General features: G+C 44.2%; 1 protein-coding gene across 6 annotated transcripts in view; it reads left to right on the top strand.

Moving 5' to 3' along the window:
- Positions 1 to 21712, top strand: part of CBFA2T3 (CBFA2/RUNX1 partner transcriptional co-repressor 3) — a 73275-nt gene that overhangs the window by 39072 nt on the left and 12491 nt on the right. For 5 of the 6 annotated variants that reach the window (XM_073605937.1, XM_073605934.1, XM_073605936.1 and 2 more), the window contains exons 2-7: positions 1067 to 1213; positions 12950 to 13191; positions 14275 to 14364; positions 15897 to 16084; positions 17950 to 18185; positions 21585 to 21655. In XM_073605937.1, the coding sequence (XP_073462038.1) occupies positions 1093 to 1213; positions 12950 to 13191; positions 14275 to 14364; positions 15897 to 16084; positions 17950 to 18185; positions 21585 to 21655 (948 nt within the window). In that variant the 5' untranslated portion in view covers positions 1067 to 1092. Of the gene's footprint in view, positions 1 to 64; positions 778 to 1066; positions 1214 to 12949; positions 13192 to 14274; positions 14365 to 15896; positions 16085 to 17949; positions 18186 to 21584; positions 21656 to 21712 lie in introns of those variants that run through there. The other variant, XM_073605935.1, reaches the window with a different exon arrangement.

Raw genomic sequence — 21712 nt, 5'->3', positions numbered from 1 at the left:
CGTGGCACTGTACCCCCCCGGCGGGCACGGCTTGCTGGTACCCTCATCACATGGCACCGTAGAGCCAGCTCTGGAGAATGCCCCCTCTTTATCACCCCCCCCCCCTCCTCCTGGCTCTGCATTTGGCACCATTGTGTAGATGTGATCCTGGATGCCCGCGCTGGTGATGGACTCCAGATGTCAGCTCCGCACAAACGTCCAGCTGCAGCCCATTAGCGAGCAAATAAAAATAATCCGAAAAGAGGAGGAGAGTTCCTGGCTGGAGCCGGGGCTGGGAGCGCTGGAGTTTTCCCAAGACCTGTCAAAAAAAAAAAAAAAAACACACAAGCGGCAATCGCCAACCCTGGCGGCTGAGAAAAGTGCTTCTCATAAACAGGGAGCCTTCTTATCTGCGGCACCAGGAGGAGGGGGGGGGCACTGGGGACACAATCCCATATGGTGTGCGCTAGTCCTGGCCGGCGGGGCGTATGCCGGAGAGAAAGAGAGAGGCGCAAGGCAACCGGGCTGGGTGTTCGCGCGTCTGTGCAAAAACTAAAAAAAAAAAAAAAAACTAGGCGAGGAACCCTGCAAACTGTGCCGCCGGGTGGCACGCGAAGGGTTAAGGCCGCCCTGGCAGACTCCTTCCCTCCTGTCTTCTGCCCGGCGTTCCCTTCTTTGGTCTTGGCTGGAGTTGCAGGACGGATCTCGGCAGCTGCCACACACCTGTCCTCGGCTCTCAAACTGCAGTGAACCCCACGGACCTCGTCGCTGGCAGAGGAACAGAGCGCCGCCGGCCAGGCAAGGGTTAATAATAGTAGAGGAGGTTGGGGGGGGGGGGTGGTAGGGGGAGCGCCACAGCTGATCCCAGCAGCAGGTGTTTCGGAATTGCTTTAACTGCTGCTCTCCGTCCACGTCTTCCATCACACCCCCCCCCCCGACCCTCTCCACCTGAATGGTAATTTCCACCCAGCCTTGGTCACCCCCCCCCCCCCTGGACTGGCACAATCTGTCATCTCTGAGATTATAAAGAGAACCTGTTATTATGAGCGGCTCATCTCATTCTTTTCTTTTTATTTTCTCTTCGCAGGCAATTCACACGATTCCCAGATTACAATGCCAGACTCACCGGCTGATGTGAAGACCCAGACGAGGACCACGCCGCCCACCATGCCCCCTCCATCACCTGCACTCAGCCAAGGGACCAACCGCACTTCCTCCTACACCCCAAGCACAAGTGAGATGGCGCTTTAAAATTGGGGGGATCTGTATAGAAACTTGAGGGGTGGTACTATGGATATGGCATAGGAAGCTTGATGGGGAACTGCAAGGGCAAGCGAGCCTTTTGTTGGCTGTCATGGCATGCTGAGACTTGTGGTTCTTCTACAGGATTGCACCAGTTGGCTCCTACACCTACACCAAATGTTCTCCAGCCTGTCCACCAGAAACGTACCTTTGGGTGAGAACATAGGTTCTCACCCAAAGGTACATGTACCCCAGGGGTACTTTCACAAGAGGCACTCATGTGTACTGGGGTACTTTCATGAGATGTACTCATGTACCCCTGGGGTACCTTAGTGAACGATACTCATGTACCCCAGGGGTACTATCATGAGAGGTACTAACGTAGCCTTGGGGTACAATCACAAAGGGTACTCATGTACCCAGGTGTACTTACCCGAGAGGTACTCATGTACCCCAGGGATACTTACCCGAGAGGTACTCATGTACCCCAGGGGTACTTTCACAAGGGGTAGTCATGTAGCCCAGGGGTACTTTCACAGGAGGTACTCATGTACTCCTGGGGTACTTTCAGGTGGGGTACTTATATACCCCAGGGATACATTCACGGGAGGTACTCATGTACCCCAGGGGTACTTTCATGAAGGGTACTCATATATCCCAGGTGTACTTACAAGAGGTGTACTTATGTACACCAGGAGTGCTTTCACAAAGGGTACTTTCACGAGGGGTACTCATGTACCCCAGGGGTACTTTCACGAGAGGTATTCTTGTGCCCCAGGGGTACTTTTTTTACCAGAGGTATTCATGTACCCCAGGGGTACTTTCACTAGAGGTATTCTTGTGCCCCAGGGGTACTTTCACTAGAGGTATTCATGTACCCCAGGGGTACTTTCACTAGAGGTATTCATGTGCCCCAGTGGTACTTTCACGACAGGTATTCTTGTGCCCCAGGGGTACTTTCACTGGAGGTATTCATGTGCCCCAGTGGTACTTTCACTAGAGGTATTCATGTACCCCAGGGGTACTTTCACTAGAGGTATTCATGTACCCCAGGGGTACTTTTACGACAGGTATTCTTGTGCCCCAGTGGTACTTTCACGACAGGTATTCTTGTGCCCCAGGGGTACTTTCACTGGAGGTATTCATGTGCCCCAGTGGTACTTTCACTAGAGGTATTCATGTACCCCAGGGGTACTTTCACTAGAGGTATTCATGTACCCCAGGGGTACTTTCACTAGAGGTATTCATGTGCCCCAGGGGTACTTTCACTAGAGGTATTCATGTACCCCAGGGGTACTTTCACTAGAGGTATTCATGTACCCCAGGGGTACTTTCACTAGAGGTATTCATGTGCCCCAGGGGTACTTTCACTAGAGGTATTCATGTGCCCCAGGGGTACTTTCACAAGGGGTACTCGTAAGATGGTTTGACAGAACATTCATTGTACATCTCATTAACAAAAAAATGTAATCAAACTGCAATGGTATTTTTGTTACAAAATTCTATCACAAGCCTTCAGAACTTCTCATTACAGTCAAAAACAAATGTGGATTTGTCCTCATTAATCAAACAAATGCTTTGAAAATGAAGGTCCCCCTATTTCCCCCGAGGGGTATTTCATTTAATAATGTTGAATAACAATCCTCCATCGATTTAGGTGGTAACAGATCATTATCTTCTGTCATTTAGGCCGTGTCTCGGTAACCCTGCTTAGATACCCACAGAGGGCAATCCAGCTATTTCCTATTTTTCCCAGGAAAGTATGGACATTGATGGGATCCCGATGTCCTATAAGAGTGTATTGGTCCAGAATCATCCACTCCTCATCCAATCTAGTAGAGCTGCTGATCTAGGGTCTCTCCTGAGATTGGAGGTCCCCAAAGACATCCTCATCCAGGCAGTGATAAGCCTATTTACACATTATCCTAATATTCGAACCCAGGTTAGAATGGGAGGAATGGCTTTGCCTGCCCGGGGTCCAGATACAATGTTCAGACATGCCAGGATTGCAATGTTCCTTCACAGGTGTCGTGTAAAGTAGCCATGATTGGGGAAAAAAAGGGGGGGGTGCATGGTACGGGGTTTAACCCATGGAGCAAGTGTCCTCCTTTTAATGCGCATCTAAGCAAGACCTAAGTACCCTCAGCAGGGCTGGATTTACTATTAAACACAATAGGCTGTGCCTAAAGAAAACTTGGGATGGATTTACCATCAGACACAACAGGCTATGCCTTTTAGGCACCTTGAGATGGACTTGCCATTAAACACAGTTGGCTGTGCCTATAGGCACATTGGGATGGACTTACCATCAGACACAATAAGCTGTGCCTATGGGCACCTTGGGATGGATTTACCATTAAATACAATAGACTGTGCCTATAGGCACCACGGGATGGACTTACCAGTAGACACAATAGGTGTGCCTATAGGCATCTTAGGGTGGATTTACCATTAGAAGCAGTAGGCTGTGCCTATAGGCATCTTTTCTCCTGCCTAGTTGTCCAGTAGAATTATGATCGGCCACCTGGCAGAGGCTGACTGGGCCGGCCACCACAGACTTGCCTTAAAGCAGGGCCGGCTCCAGCATAGTAGGAGCTGCAGACAAAAGTTGGCTCCAGTGACACACAGGAAGTGCTGCCTGCAGGGGGACTCACACTTCCAGGGCCGGCCGCTGGAGACACTGCCGCACTGAAGGAGCGCGGCACACTTTCTCTTTTATCACACGCCATCACACCATGACAGCTGCACTGGGGTAGAGAGGGATGTCTCTTTGCTGGACTTGGCTGTGTCTTTGCTGGATTGGTCTGTCTCTTTGCAATATGTGGATGTTTGTTTGCTGGATTGGGCTGTCTCTTTGCTATATGTGGATGTTTCTTTGCTGGATTGGGCTGGTTTTTTTTGTTTTTTTGCTGGATTGGGCTGTCTCCTTGGCATTATATGACGCTTATTTCTGAAAATTAAAAGAAATTTAGCAGTTTCGTGTTTAGATGTTTTAATATTTTCTACTATTTTTAAAAATGTACAAGTGCAAGTATCTGGTCTTGCCTGGGGCACAAAATAGTCTAGCACCAGCCCTGGGTGCACTGCGCTGAACCTGCGGATCAGTTTGAAAGAAGCCCAGTAACCACTACAGAACACATATTCCCATATATATATACTGTGATTTTAGTCTTCCATTCAGGTGTTAGGAGCCGGCGCTATACATGAAGTATTAACTTATGTGGCTCTGCTTCGCAGCTGCTTGCTTCCTCTACCATCGGCTTCATTCACAACACTGATGCAACTTGCGATCTGGGCTTGCCAACCCGCCATCCCATAGCAGGAAGTCACCGGCCACATAAGAGGACTCCGTGGGCCACATAAGAGGACTCCGTGGGCCACTGGTTGGGCACCCCTGCGTTAAGCTTTATGAAAGATCTCCTGCCTGCCACAGACACAATGACTGATTGTAAAGAAAAATTGCCATACAACATTCTATAATGACCAGACAACATAACTTCATTATAATTATAGACAAGTTACAATTATTACAGGAAGGAAATGTTTAGAATGTTTCTTTGGATCCACAAAGAAATTCATGGGAGCTCTTTGGGTGGGTGGCCAGACTGTGATAACTGATTGGGGAAAGGACACAATAGGCTGTGCCCATAGGCACCTTGGGATTGGTTTACCATTAGACAGACCAGTAAAGTATGAATTCCTTCGGCTTCCTGTGAGTTGCTGCACAGAATTGATGTTTCCTTTATATGTCTCATAAAATTGTACAGACCTTTGAAGTGTTTCATGTGTTGAACAGCCCCTCGTAAAGCTCTCACATGTGTGGGGATTAGCTGCAGAAAAAAAGGTGATTTTAGATAATTTCTTGAATATTTATTTTTCTTTAATTGCTTTATTTTTTGGCCATGTTACCCCAACCCCCCCTCCAAACAATATGGATGAGCAGCATTTCCTCTCACTCATATCTGTCATATGTGTCCATCACTGGGGATGACACAATCTCTGGCATACAACATTCCCTCATACCCCACATTGTCTCTCTGGATCTCATACCCCACATTGTCTCTCTGGATCTCATACCCCACATTGTCTCTCTGGATCTCATACCCCACATTGTCTCTCTGGATCTCATACCCCACATTGTCTCTCTGGATCTCTCATACCCCACATTGTCTCTCTGGATCTCTCATACCCCACATTGTCTCTCTGGATCTCATACCCCACATTGTCTCTCTGGATCTCATACCCCACATTGTCTCTCTGGATCTCTCATACCCCACATTGTCTCTCTGGATCTCATACTCCACATTGTCTCTCTGGATCTCATACCCCACATTGTCTCTCTGGATCTCATACCCCACATTGTCTCTCTGGATCTCTCATACCCCACATTGTCTCTCTGGATCTCATACCCCACATTGTCTCTCTGGATCTCTCATACCCCACATTGTCTCTCTGGATCTCTCATACCCCACATTGTCTCTCTGGATCTCATACCCCACATTGTCTCTCTGGATCTCATACCCCACATTGTCTCTCTGGATCTCTCATACCCCATATTGTCTCTATCAGCCCCTTCATGAGATCTGCTTCTTCCAGCCAGATGTTCTTTAATTAGATGTTGGGTTGTGGAAGCTTCTGATCTGATGGGTTTTAGTTTAAGCTGAACAGAAACAGATGCGTGTGTGTATGTGTGTGTCCATAATCCGTGTCCCTAATGTTTATGTATATGTGTATTTCTGTGTGTGTGATCTATATGTATATATATATATATATATATATATATATATATATATATATATATATATATATATATATATATATATATATATATATATATATATGTATGTGTGTGTTTAAAGAATGTGTATGTGTATACAGTGCCTTGAAAAAGTATTCACACCCCTTGAAATTTTCCACATTTTGTGATGTTACAACCAAAAACATAAATATACTTTATTGGGATTTTATGTGATAGACCAACACAAAGTGTCACATAATTGTGAAGTGGAAGGAAAATGATAAATGATACAAATAAATATGTGAAAAGTGTGTGGGGGGGGGGGGCATTTGTATGGCGCCCCCCGGAGTCAATACTTTGTAGAACCCCCTTTCTCTACAAGTCTTTTTGGGGGTGTCTCTACCAGCTTTACACATCTAGAGAGGACATTTCTGCCCATTCTTCTTTGTAAAATATCTCAAGCTCTGTCAGATTGGATGGAGAGCGTCTGTGAACAGCAATTTTCAAGTCTTGCCACAGATTCTCAATGTGATTTAGGTCTGGACTGTGACTGGGCCATTCTAACACATGAATATGCTTTGATCTAAACCATTCCATTGTAGCTCTGGCTGGATGTTTCGGGTCGTTGTCCTGCTGGAAGGTGAACCTCCGCCCCAGTCTCAAGTCTTTTGTAGACTCTAACAGGTTTTCTTCTAAGATTGTCCTGTATTTGTCTCCATCCATCTTCCCATCATCTCTGACCAGCTTCCCTGTCCCTGCTGAAGAAAACCATCCCCACCACATGATGCTGCCACCACCATGTTTCACGGTGGGGATGGTGTGTTCAGGGTGATGTGAAGTGTTAGTTTTCCCCACACATAGCGTTTTGCTTTTAGGCCATAAAGTATAATTTTGGTCTCATGTGACCAGAGCATCTTCTTCCACATGTTTGCTGTGTCCTCCACATGGCTTCTCACAAACTACAAACAGGACTTCTTATGACTTTCTTTCACCAATGTCTTTCTTCTTGTCACTCTTCCATAAAGGGCAGATTTGTGGAGAACACGACTAATAGTTGTCCTGTGGACAGATTCTCCCACCTGAGCTGTGGATCTCTGCAGCTCCTCCAGAGTTACCATGGACCTCTTGGCTCTTCTCTGATGAATGCTCTCCTTGCCCGGTCGGTCAGTTTAGGTGGACGGCCATGTCTTGGTAGGTTTGCAGTTGTGCCATACACTTTCCATTTTCCGATGATGGATTGAACAGAGCTCCGTGAGATGTTCAAAGCTTGGGAGATTTTTTTATAACCTAACCCTGCTTTATACTTCTCCACAACTTTATCCCTGACCTGTCTGGTGTGTTCCTTGGCCTTCATGATGCTGTTTGTCCACTAAGGTTCTCTAACAAACCTCTGAGGGATTCACAGAACAGCTGTATTTATACTGATGAGTAAATAACACACAGGTGGACTCTACTTACTAATTAGGTGACTTCTGAAGGCAATTTGTTCCACTAGATTTTAGTTAGGTGTATCAGAGTAAAGGGGGCTCAATACAAATGCCCCCCCCCCCCCACACTTTTCACATATTTATTTGTATCATTTATCATTTTCCTTCCACTTCACAATTATGTGACACTTTGTGTTGGTCCATCACATAAAATCCCAATAAAATACATTTACATTTTTGGTTGTAATATGACAAAATGTGGGAAATGTCAAGGGGTGTGAATGTATATATGTGTAGTTGTGTGTAATATATGTGTATGTAATGCATGTAATGTATGTGTATATGTGTATGTAATGTATGTGTATATGTGTATGTAATGTATGTAATGTATGTAATATATGTGTGTGTAATATATGTGTATGTAATGTATATAATGTATGTACTATATGTGTATGTAATGTATGTGTATGTAATGTATGTACTATATGTGTATGTAATGTATGTGTGTGTAATGTATGTAATATATGTAATATATGTGTGTGTAATATATGTGTATGTAATGTATGTAATGTATGTAATATATGTGTGTGTAATATATGTGTATGTAATGTATGTGTATGTAATGTATGTGTATATGTGTATGTAATGTATGTAATGTATGTAATGTATGTAATATATGTGTGTGTAATATATGTGTATGTAATGTATGTGTATGTAATGTATATAATGTATGTACTATATGTGTATGTAATGTATGTGTATGTAATGTATGTACTATATGTGTATGTAATGTATGTGTGTGTAATGTATGTAATATATGTAATATATGTGTGTGTAATATATGTGTATGTAATGTATGTAATGTATGTAATATATGTGTGTGTAATATATGTGTATGTAATGTATGTGTATGTAATGTATGTGTATATGTGTATGTAATGTATGTAATGTATGTAATATATGTGTATGTAATGTATGTGTATGTAATGTATATAATGTATGTGTATGTACTATATGTGTATGTAATGTATGTGTGTGTAATGTATGTAATATATGTGTAATGTATGTACTATATGTGTATGTAATGTATGTGTGTGTAATGTATGTAATATATGTGTATATGTGTATGTAATGTATGTGTATGTAATGCATGTAATATATGTGTACTGTGCTCCGGGGTTTAGTGTTGGGTCTGTAAAGCTGTGATGTGACGGGTCTGTACATGCCAGCGTCCATGCATCCTGCAATACAAACATGCAGCCCACACACAGAACATGTAAGGCACACACACGGAACATGTCAGACACACACACATGGACACACACACGGACGGAGTGTCACTTTGGGATCCCACCTGTCAGTTGTGGGCATGCGGTTATTTTGGGCTGCTCTTTCGCGGGCCGCCCCTCAGCCTGCACTTGGTGCCAGTGTGTGTGTGTTAGTGGAAGGCGATCGGACAGCTATAGAGAGAGGGGTGAATCCACAGCAAGGTAAGTGCCATTCACCGAAATCTCACCAATACGTACCGGGCGTGGCCTCGGACAATGTCGAGGAATTGGGGTGCCGATGGGACAGACCCTCTTTATTATATAAGGGCCGTGTGTTGTGGATCGGGACGCTGGGGAAGGATGAAGTTCTCTTCGGATCGCATGCAATCGATAGGGGCGGAATTCTGCTGTGTGTGGTTAAAGGGGACCTCCAGCTACAGTTTGGTATTTCTGTGCAGGGCGCAGCGCAGAGCTCATCAAATTTCGAATTGGCGTTTATTAGCTAAACTGTGTCCCCGTGTCTGTGCAGGCTCTTGAAGTAGGGGTCCTGGAAATGGTAAAATTAGCTTGTTGCTGCTCTGTGTCTTCAGGAACGTCATTGGCTGAGAGCCGGGCCCATTTGGGTGGTGCTTGTCCACTAATATCCAACACCAACACAAATTGCCTGGTGGGGGAGGGGCATGAAGTTGAATTAATTTATTTATATGTAAAATATACTGTGTGTGTGTGTGTGTGTGTATATGTGTGTGTATATATATATATATAGCCAAACTGTAACCTTTTTCTACCATAGACATTTAAAGCGGTTATTAAACCCGAAAGCAAACGTTTATTATATTGCAGCTTAGCAATTCTTAGATGTGACGGCCGCATTCGTTTTTCTTTTTCAGGGTTTCTTTTCGTTATTTTCATTTGGTGATCCTGCCAGTGAGTCTGTTGTTTTTCAACAGAACAAGCTCTCCTTCAGATGTAGCAGTTAGAGGGATGAGACAATCCATTTACCACTGACAGGGGTGCTCACAATGATCAGCTTTTATTTGTTTATGTAAGACCTTTATCCCAAAAGGAACAAAACTAACAAAACTGCTGTAACTTATTCTAAAGTGTGAGGTGGAGTTTGGCTTCGATTTGTTAGTATATCTAAATCTGCCAGTCCATCTAACACTCCCCTCCCCACAGACTCACAATGTTCCTGTCTGCTGTGCCTCCTGTTCTCCTTCATCCAGAGTGGTGGTGGTGGTGGGGGGCACTCTAATAAAGGAGGTGTCTTACTGGCCAGACCACCAGGTGAAAAAAGAGGGGGAAAAAAGCCAAAGAAAAGAAAAGGAATGCAGCCGCCACATCTAATGATTGGTAAGCTGCAATATATTACATTTCTGGTTATGGGTTTAATATCGCTTTTAATGTACACATATATATTTATATCACTTGTCTCCTTTCTTATTCCTTCCAGTGATTGATGATGGTGTGGTAAGATTATTCAGTCGGTATCTTAGTGGTAATATTTGTGCTTCCAATGAGTTCTATAGTTTGCTATACACCTTGCAATCTGATTGTACAATCTCCTTTACATCTAGGGACAGGTATGCAGTACAAGAGCCTCCCTGGTAGGGTAGAAATGGAATGGATAGGCTTGGTTTAGGGGCTTCTTCATAATTTAAGTAGATCTTTAGTAGAGAGCACTGATGAAGAGGGGACCCACCTTGAAACACGTCAGCTCTTTCAGACCCGTGTGGCATCTTCCCAGCATACAGGAAGCATGTGTTGCAGTTCTTCATGTAGTTATTTATGATGAGAATGGGTATAAATGGAATGGATAGGCTTGGTTTGGAGCTTCTCCTAGATAGTTTTAGTAGATCTTTGGTAGAGAGCTCTGATGAAGAGGGCACCCCCCTCGAAAAAAGTCTGCACTTGCAGACCCTTGTGGCATCTTCCCAGCATACAAGAAGCATATGTAGCAATTCTTTGTGTAATTATTTATGATGAGAATGGGTAGAAATGGAATGGATAGTCTTGGTTTTGGTTTCTCCTAGATAGTTTTAGTAGATCTTTAGTAGAGAGCTCTGATAAAGAGGGGACCCCCCTTAAAGCGCGTCAGAACTTGCACAATCTATTCCATAGGCCAGAATTAGTTTAAGTTTTTATTTTAGATATATTTTAGGTTTTCAACCTCACACAGGCCAGTATGTTAGCTTTTGGTGTAGAAAGAGATGCCCCACCCTAAGGCCATCTGGTTTCCTTGTAACCTTAATCCAGGTAAACACAAATCATGCTTTGTATACTCACCTGTCCTGCACCAAACGTTCTGCAGCAACACATAACGGTGGCACTGGAATATTCAACTTCAAATGCAAAGAGTGTGAGGCGGGAATTGAACCCAAAACCCCAACACTACAATGATGGGCACTGAGCCACTCTGCAAATAAACCTGCCTGTGCTCTCACCAGGAAATGTGACAACGTGCACTGTTAAAAGAAAAACAGAGTGGTTTTGTATTTCGTTATTTATATTTAGGATTTTATTTTATACTTATTTATATTTTTATATTTTATTTATTATTTATATTTTTATATAATTTTATATTTTATTTTTATATATTTTATATGTTATTTATATTTTTATATTTTATTTTTATATATTTTATATATTATTTATATTGATATATAATTTTATATTTTATTTTTATATATTTTATATGTTATTTATATTTTTATATATTTTTTATATTATTTATATTTTTATATAATTTTAGATTTTATTTTTATATATTTATATTTTTATATAATTTTAGATTTTATTTGTATATATTTTATATGTTATTTAAATTTTTAGATTTTATTTTTATATATTTTATATATTTATATTTTTATATAATTTTAGATTTTATTTTTTTATATTTTATATGTTATTTATATTTTTATATTTTATATATTTATATTTTTATATATTTTTTTATTTTATTTTTATATATTTTAAAAACTATTAATATTTTTAGATTTTATTTTAAACTTATTATTGTCTTTCTTTATATTTAGGACTAGAAAAAAAAAATTAAACTTGAAATGTTGCTATTAATAGCTTTTATTTTTATAGCCAACAGTTACAGTTCCAGGCTCATTTTTCAATGCATGTTCAATAAAGCCTACTATGTTTACAGAGTTCAAAAGCGCAAGCTGATATATAGCTGATATATATATACACTGTATATACTTAAAAGAGAAACATGGCCTAAGTTTTTCTTGGTAATACTGACCTGAGTGCACTTACTTTCCTTCTTGTGTGACCCAGAGTCAGCTATTGCTCACTCCAGGGTTTCAATCAGAGACGTCCTGCCTCAAAGCATGCTGCTATTACTGTGCTGTCTCTTTAGCTAACCCATAGTGCTCTAGGAATCCTCTATCATGTTTATTTGTAATTAAAAATATATATATCTCAACAAAACATCAGTTTAAAAAAACAAACAAACATGTAAAGCATATTTAAAGGCAAAACTATTTTTTATTTTCATTATGGATTAAGTAGAGAATGGTAAAAACTCTTATCAGGATTTTTTTTTTTTTTTGCCGTCTGTGTCCACATCAAGATATTACCATTCACTTCCTTTCCTGTGGAAACGACACAAAGTGAGAATTCTCTCCCAGATGAGGTAATCAGTTGCCACCAGAACATATTTTCCCCATTGGAAGTTTTCCTTTTCTGGGGGCAACTCAGAAGTTTGGACGTTCCCTCACGCCTGGTGACAAACAAAAAGGACGAATCTCCCCAGCGGGGGCACCAGAGATTCGAACTTTCCCTAACTCTATCCAAAAAAAAAAAAAAAAAAAAAAAAAAAAAAAGAAATTGAAGATGTAGAGTAGAGAGACGGCAACTCGTCCTTCCAAAAGAATCATCAAGTAGAGTGTACAAAATACAGTGGCTTACGCATTTCGTCAATAAGCCTTAATCATAGCCGCTGGGTAGAACTAAGGCTTATCGCCGAAACACGTTAGACACTGTATTTTGTACACTCTACTCAATGAAATAAAGTGATTCTTTTAGAAGGACGAGTTCCCGGATCTCTACTCTACATTTCCATGGTCTGTTAGTGTTGGGAAGACATTTTGAGCAGGAGCACCATCAGTCCACCTCCGAGGGGGGAATTTTCTGGGCGTTGCATCTCCCTTCTCATGGTTAAAAAATATATATTTTGGTTACTAAAACTATGATAAAATAGAATGGACCCATTGTGCATTATTACAAATATAATGGAGTGAACGTTCTCTATCAGTCACATTGTTTCTTGTTTTTCTCCGCAGTAATGAACGGGAGCAGTCACTCCCCCACTGCTATCAATGGAGCCCCATCCACCCCTAATGGTTTCAGCAACGGACCTTCTGCGTCATCCTCGGCTGCACTAACCAATCAGCAGCTGCCCCCGGCCTGCGGGGCCCGGCAGCTCAGCAAACTCAAGCGCTTCCTGACTACGTTGCAGCAGTTTGGCAGTGACATCTCCCCGGAGATCGGGGAACGGGTGCGGGCCCTGGTGCTGGGACTGGTGGTGAGTACCGGAAGCAGGAAAGCCGAGGTGATTGCGGGTGTCTTTACATAAATCGGCAATAAAAACACAAACTTGTAATCAGTGCCAGGACAAGATCATATAGTGCCCAGGGGAAAGATGTCAAATTACGCCCCCCTCTTCATTATGTATTTATGAGGCGGAAGAGGAGAGAGAGCACAGCCCGCACCTCCTTCAGAATCTCCCCTCCTATAACAAATCTTCTCCCCCCCATTACCTCTCCAAGCACAAATCCCCCCCCCCATTACCCCTCCCAGCACAAATTGCACCCAAATCCCCCCTCCTAGCACATATCCCCCCCACCGCCCTTCAAGTCCCCCCTCCTAGCACAAATCTTCTCTCCCCCCGCCCCCCCAAATCCCCCCTCCTATAACAAATCTTCTCCCCCCCCATTACCCCTCCCAGCACAAATTGCACCCAAATCTCCCCTCCTAGCACATATCTCCCCACCCGCCTTTCAAATCCCCCCTCCTATAACAAATCTTCTCCCCCCCATTACCTCTCCAAGCACAAATTACCCCCTCCTAGCACAAATCTCCCCCCCCATTACCCCTCCCAGCACAAATTGCACCCAAATCCCCCTCCTAACACATATCTCCCCCCCCACCCTTCAAGTCCCCCCTCCTAGCACAAATCTTCTCTGCCCCCCCCCCCCAAATCCCCCCTCCTATAACAAATCTTCTCCCCCCCATTACCTCTCCAAGCACAAATTGCAGCCAAATCCCCCCTCCTAGCACAATTCTTCCCCCTCCCCTCCTAGAAAAATACTTACCCTCTGCCACCCCCCAAATGCCCCCTTCCAACACAAATCCCCTCCCCTCCCCAATCTCCTTGTGGCTCCACCTCACATGATACGCAGGGCCCAGGGCAGCCGCCCCTCCTGCCCACCCCTTGTCCCGGCCTTGTTGTAATGTACATTGCAGGCAGCCCCTGGTCATATTTTAGTCTTTTAAGCCTTAAATGGCTGCTAACTGAGGACTTTGGCTACACTTATATTTCTAGGAAAGCTCCAGTAAGAGACTTGTGTTTGGGGTCTTTAAAACGATTTTCATTCTATTTTCCCAGAATTCCACGCTCACGATCGAAGAATTTCACTCCAAGCTGCAAGAAGCAACCAACTTCCCTCTCCGCCCTTTTGTCATCCCGTTCTTAAAGGTAAAACGGTCAACATCAATGACGTTGTTTCTTTTTATTGCCCATAAAGAAAACCGGTAAATAATTTAAAAATGGCGTGGGGGTCCCCCCCCAAATCAACACCAGACCCTTATCTGAGCATGCAACCTGGTAGGCTATGAAAAGGGGGGGGGGGACAAACAAGCGCCCCCCCCCACCCCTCCTGAACCATACCAGGCCACATGCCCTCAACATGGGGGGATGTTTTGGGGCAGGGGGGGCTCTGCCACACCCCAAGCACCTTGCCTCCATGTTAAAGGGGACAAGGGCCTCTTCCAGGGTTGTGGGGGTTATCGGAATCTGGAAGCCCCTTCTGACAAGGGGGCCCCCAGATCTCGCCCCTCCCTGTGTGAATGAGTACGCGGTACATTGTTCCCCCCACTCATTCACCAAAAAAAGTCTCAAAAATAAATAAGAACACAGATAGTTTTTGACAATTCTTTTATTTAAAAAAACAAAAAACAAAAACAATGTCCCATGAAGTAAATCCAGCGTCAGTCACGATGAACGCTGCCTGGAAAAAGAAAAAAGGTCCACCCCCGTCGCTGGCTCCCGCTGTCTGCCAGTTCTTAAGTAACGAAGGGGTGGGGCCACCCGATGACGTAACCAGCAACAGGTGCAGACCTCTCTTTTTTTTTTTTCTCTTTTCAGGGCCTGGGTTGGGAAGGGGGGGAGGGGCACGCTGATTTTTTAGCACATTTTATTGCCAGCAAGTCTTTGGCTTATATTCAGCTGACAGTGGGGAACCCGCTGACAGTTGATGGAGTCATCGGTTGTTAAGGATGTGGCAGCCGGTCCGCTCCTTAAAGCGGAACCTTCAGTCATTTTTTTTCATCTTTCCATCTATTAAATCTTCTGCCCTTCTTGTTGTTATTTTAACTTTGGATAATAAAACATTTTTTTTTCTGCCAGTAAATTACTTATACAGCCCACTTCCTGTTTCTTGTCTGGTCATTAGCCTAGGCTTTTGACATCATTCACAGCTCTCTCTCTCTGAGTTTGCCAGGAAGGGAGAGGGGGTGTCATAAGTGGGCCAATGAGAGCTGCAGAGCTGGAGGTGTGCCTCTGTGTAAATCCAGGAAGTGAACAGGCAGCAGCTTCAGCTGCCCACAATTAAAATGGCTGCAGCCAGACTCAGCGGAGGGAGATTTCTGCAGCATATTTGGCAAGTACAGAATCACAGTATATATATATAAAATAATATGCAAAGTGGTTGGAGGGAAGCTTCAGAATGGCAAAGATGTTTTTTATTACAAATTATGTGAGCAGACTGCAGTTCCTCTTTAACAACCAGCTATTTTTAGTTAATCGCCGAAACGCGTAAACCACTGTATTTCGGTAATTTGTTGTTTTTTGTACTTCATGAAGTGTATCGAGGGGGGTTCATGTCTTTTCGGCCACTACATGAAAACCTTGTGGTTCTGCACTTATAGGACAGGCATGCAGCTCTTGTACTTATCCATAATACTTTTTTTTTCCTGCGCACATAAATAAAAATCTTTTTTTTTTTCCAGGCTAACCTTCCACTTCTGCAGCGGGAGCTTCTTCACTGCGCCCGTTTGGCAAAGCAAAGCCCGGCCCAGTACCTGGCACAGCATGAACAGCTGCTCCTGGACACCAGCGTCAGCAGCTCCCCCAACGATGCCTCTGAGCACCTCCTACTGGAGGTGAATGAGAATGGCAAGAGGCGGACCCCTGACAGGTATGACCATCAGGAGGAGATAAATAACTAAAGTCCGGTGCAGTTTTAGGAACATGAATGGACAGAGAGAAAAACCACAAATGATAGCCTGGAAGGTAAATTTTTGCCAATCACATCCTCTAAGGCCCCATTCACACGAAGCAGACTGCGGCTGCGACCTGCTTGCCCAGCAGGGGATCTCTCCGCCGATCCCCACTGAGCAGGCAGATGACAGGTCTGTGTCTGGTCTGCTAATGCAGAGCTGACACGGACACAGAACGCTCTCCTCTGTGGGCGGCCAGATGGAAACGGACCGCCTCTCCGTTTACACCCGACTGCCATCTGATCCGCTAGACATTTGTTTTTGGCAGATCCGATTGGATTGGGTGTAGGCGGGTGTAAACAGACACCCGGTCCGCCTGAAAAACTGACAGGCAGACCTGATCGGAACGTCCGAGTGAAAGGGGCCCAAAGAAGAACTCCATTCTATCAGAAAAGCTGAAGTTAGAAGCTGATTGGCTCCCACGCACAGCTGCACCAGATTCTGCACTCTCCAGTTTTAGTAAATCAACCCATGCGTGTTATTGTTAACCGTTGTTGGTTTCTTTTCCGGAATGCCAATCAGCTGCAGCACCGATCTGTGTGTTCTGACAGCAGCAGGGTTTTTGCTCTCAGAATACATATGTCTGTGCCTGCAGCACTGCAGGAGGAGATTTCTCGTCCACAAGCTGAAGTTAGAAGCTGATTGGCTACCATGCATAGCTGCACCAGATTTTGCACTCTCCAGTGTTAGTAAATCAAGCCCCCATCATGTGTCGCAGCCATGGTTACGTCGCCCTGTTCGACGGGGGGGATGATTTTTGTTGGCTGCCTTTGCAGCTTAAGGGGTAGGGTGTAGCAAAAAGGTGGCTGAAGCGCCTAGTTTTGCTGCCTCCCACCCACAAGTCTTAACAAGCCCTTACAGTGTAGGAAGGATCTGTAAATCTTAGTGCAACACTGCAACCATTGTGCAGCATTGCAAAGCAGGAGCCAGGGCCTGCATTTGTAAGGAGCAAATATGGCTGCCTCCATATATATATATACAGTGGAACCTCGGATTGTGATTAATGCGATTTACGAGTGTTGTCTCGAAAGACGAGCAGGATTCAAACCGCTGGGGAGCGCAGTACTGCATTTGGCCAAAGGTGCGGGGATGCCGGTGACGCTCAGAGACACTCGGGATCCGAGTGTCTCCGGCACCCCCCCCACCTCTGGCCACATGCGGTACTGCATACACAACAAGTCACTATGGAACAAATTATCCAAGTTTCCTTTTTATTCCTTTTATTCCTATGGGAAAACTCGCTTTGATATACACGTGCAAGCATGCTTCTGGTCTGGTACGGATTATGCTCGTAATCTAAGGTACTATTGTATATCAATACATACATAAAGTATACATAGAAACAACGTTTCTGTTAATAAGACTATTTACATCAAGCTGATCTCTTACTTGTATATAATACGAACGGTTTGAATTTGTCCTGTGACATCTAAGTAGGTGCTGAATATTAACAAAGTGAACTGCCAGTCAGCTGTACAAATAAGGTGAAGCTGTGTACACTTTAAATACCCAACCATATGCAAGAGTATTAAAAAGGGAGGATTTTCGCTTGCACATGATTGGGTGATTCAAGTGCATTCAGCTTCTATGTATTCACTTTGCTCTTGTAAATCAGCCTCTTTCTATGTATACAGCTTCCCTCCTCCCTGAGTACGGAGTAAACCATTCGTATTCTGGATTGGAGATCGGACTGATGGTGTCCGGTTATCAGAAAGTGATGTTGTTTTTTTTTGAGTTGTGAATTGTACAGTAAAAAAAAAACTGAACAAATCCTTTTCCTTAGGACCAAAGAGAACGCACAGGAAGGTCTCCACCCGGATCACCTTGCCAAGCGGCCATGCACCACAAGCCCCGCCCAACGATACAGTCCCAGCAATGGACTCCTCCACCCGCCCACCAATGGACTCCCGCACCCCACCCCTCCTCCTACTCAGCACTACCGCTTGGAGGACATGGTGCTGGCCCATCACTACCGGCATACAGACCCTCGGGAACTGCGAGACCGACATCGGCAGGCAGGTATGGGAGACGTTTCCGGCATTTCTAGGTTAAATGGTGCGAGAAGGAAAGAGGCTGAACGGGGAATACCCAGACATAGATGGACCCCATACAGCCGGCCATAGAGGGTTCAAATCTCCGAGCCGAGATGCAGACCATGTATGGGCAGGCTAAATGTACACAAGTTGATCCATAGATCAACTTGTGTACAACCAGCCTGACGGATTTTACATGCAATTATTGCTTGTGACTGTTATAACCACTAGCAATAATCATTGTGTTCTCTCAGGGGGGACACCCCCACCCCCCACCCCCCGCTGGGAGAACACAATGGCTCAGCTGAAGGGATTCCCCCATCCACGCTGACAGTTTTGATGGGGGAATCATGCAAATTTCTTTCCTGCAACCCGTGGGAAAAAAAAAAAAAAATTGCTCTGTCTATGGCCAACCTTAGTTTCTCATGATAGGATTTCTTTTTTTTTTTTTTTTTGTCCCTAAGTGTTGTCACTATATCAGTGTTATCTTCCCGCAATACAAATGACTGAGGATCCGGAGCTGTACTGTAATAAACAGACGGTGCTGTGTTTACACATCTGGTGTTGTGCAACAGCCGGAGCTCCGGCTAATATTCTCATACAAAGTCTATTTCGGGGGCCTTTCCATGTCAGTCTAGCAGATGCCCGGGAAGCAGCGTGATCTCCGCAGCAGGCTGTGTTATGCGTTCATCAGCTGACTTGCTGTACGATGCCCCCCCCACCCCAGTATGGGAAGACCCTCTCACAGCCCAACGTGTGCGTTTTATAACACAACGACGTCACACCACCATCGTAACAGGTCCTCACACACAACGTGCTCCTTGGATTGTGAGCTCTGTGGTCAAACATTGGTGGTCACCTGACCTTCACACTTCTATGGGCTTGTCAGACAACCCAAAGCAAAACCACGGGCACGCAACTCCGGAATATGAGGTTGTCCCCCACAACCCGCACCTTGGGGACTTAAACACCGTCCACAATTTGGGAAGTTTAACAAAATTTTTGGATTGTTTTTTTTGAGAATTTGTGCTTATTCAGCCAAAAGAACCTTTGTGAGGTTGGGTACAGACTAGACATGTGCACTGCCCGAAAATTTGTTCGTTTTCGTTTCATTCGTTTTTTGTTTTTCGGGTCATTCGTTATGATCGCAATTCGTACATTCGTAAATTCGTAAATTAGAAAATTCAGAAATTTGGAAATTCGAAATTCCGAAAACACGAAAATCTGAAAATAGTAACTAACTATTAAATTTATAGGTATTGGAATTTCCTTTCAAATTTGGCTGTTAAACGTAACAAATACGAATTTATCCGAAGTTACGAATGCCGTATTTAAACAAATGGAACGGAACAAATTAATAATAAATAATAATAAAAAGTTTTTATTATTGTTATTGTTATTTATTATTCATTACGTTCCATTCGTTTGGATACGGCTTTCATTATTTTGGATAAATTCGTATTCGTTACGTTCACTAACAGCCAAATTTGAAAGGAGATTCCAATACCTATAAATTTAATAGTTAGTAATAGTTAAGCTATTATTAGTTAATTATTATTTCATTTAATACTATACACTTTCACTGTACTAATGACACTGGCTGGGAAAGGGTTATCATCTAGGGCAGTGATGGTGAACCTCGGCACCCCAGATGTTTTGGAACTACATTTCCCATGATGCTCCACTACACTGCAGAGTGCCTGAACATTATGGGAAATGTAGTTTCAAAACATCTGGGGTGCCGAGGTTCACCATCACTGATCCAGGGTGATAATGTGTGCCTAACAATGTGTGATGTGTGCTGCTTTTTACTAAAGATCTCTCTGTTTCTTATCCCTGCTTTGCAGGGATAAGAAACAGAGAGATCGTTCCCTGCTTTGCAGGGATAAGAAACAGAGAGATCGTTCCCTGTATGAGCCGTCCGGTCACAGTATATGTACTGCGGTGGGTCGGCAAGTGGTTATGGATTTAAAAGGTCCTTCCCCAAATTGTTGCCAAAATTGATCCAAACGTCTCTGTGTGCTGTAAGATTTACATACAGCGCCCTTCACTAGAAGCCCCAGAACTTCATCGTTTGGAGGATGATGTGATGGTCAGGTGTCTACAAACCATTGGCCATATAGTGTAGACTGTAGAGCATTGGTTTCCAAACTGCGGCCCTTTGCTTGCCTTTATCCAGCCCTAGGGGCCCCATTCCTCCCAATAACACCAATGATGGGGCACTATTCCTCCCACTGATACCAATGATGGGGCACTATTCCTCCCACTGACACCAATGATGGGGCACTATTCCTCCCACTGACACCAATGATGGGGCACTATTCCTCCCACTGACACCAATGATGGGACACTATTCCTCCCACTGACACCAATGATGTGGCACTATTCCTCCCACTGACACCAATGATGGGGCACTATTCCTCCCACTGACACCAATGATGGGGCACTATTCCTCTCACTTATACCAATGATGTGGCACTATTCCTCCCACTGACACCAATGATGGGGCACTATTCCTCCCACTGACACCAATGATGGGACACTATTCCTCCCACTGACACCAATGATGGGACACTATTCCTCCCACTGATACCAATGATGGGGCACTATTCCTCCCACTGATACCAATGATGGGGCACTATTCCTCCCACTGACACCAATGATGGGGCACTATTCCTCCCACTGACACCAATGATGGGACACTATTCCTCCCACTGACACCAATGATGGGACACTATTCCTCCCACTGATACCAATGATGGGGCACTATTCCTCCCACTGATACCAATGATGGGACACTATTCCTCCCACTGACACCAATGATGGGACACTATTCCTCCCACTGATACCAATGATGGGGCACTATTCCTCCCACTGATACCAATGATGGGGCACTATTCCTCCCACTGACACCAATGATGGGGCACTATTCCTCCCACTGACACCAATGATGGGGCACTATTCCTCCCACTGACACCAATGATGGGGCACTATTCCTCCCACTGACACCAATGATGGGACACTATTCCTCCCACTGATACCAATGATGGGACACTATTCCTCCCACTGACACCAATGATGGGGTACTTGTCCTCCCAATGACGATTACTGATGTGAGGGCATTTTCTACTCCCGGGGGGACCACAGTCCGACCCCCTTAGTGTTTGAAGGACAATAAAGTGGCCCTTTGTTTAGAAAGTTTGGAGACCCCTGGTGTAGAGGTTTGTCAGAGACCTCCATGGTTTTCCCACCCATCTGCCCATGTATGGAGGACTCTCCTGTCTTCATTAGAACGAAAGATTTTGTATTTCTTATAAGAAAACGTGGAAAGGAGCGCGTCTGGTTATAATTATCCGAGATAAACAGCTTGTATTTCCTCTTTCAGCTGTGCATGAGGTCATCGATCACCGGCTGACAGAACGGGAGTGGGCAGAAGAGTGGAAACATCTCAACAATGTGAGTATGCCACGAAAACGATCGCTCTAAAGATCACCATAGTGCAATTATTATCCC

This window comes from Aquarana catesbeiana, linkage group LG11 (assembly GCF_042186555.1).
Source record: "Aquarana catesbeiana isolate 2022-GZ linkage group LG11, ASM4218655v1, whole genome shotgun sequence".
NCBI lineage: Eukaryota > Metazoa > Chordata > Amphibia > Anura > Ranidae > Aquarana > Aquarana catesbeiana.
This window is presented reverse-complemented; position numbering and strand designations above follow the sequence as displayed.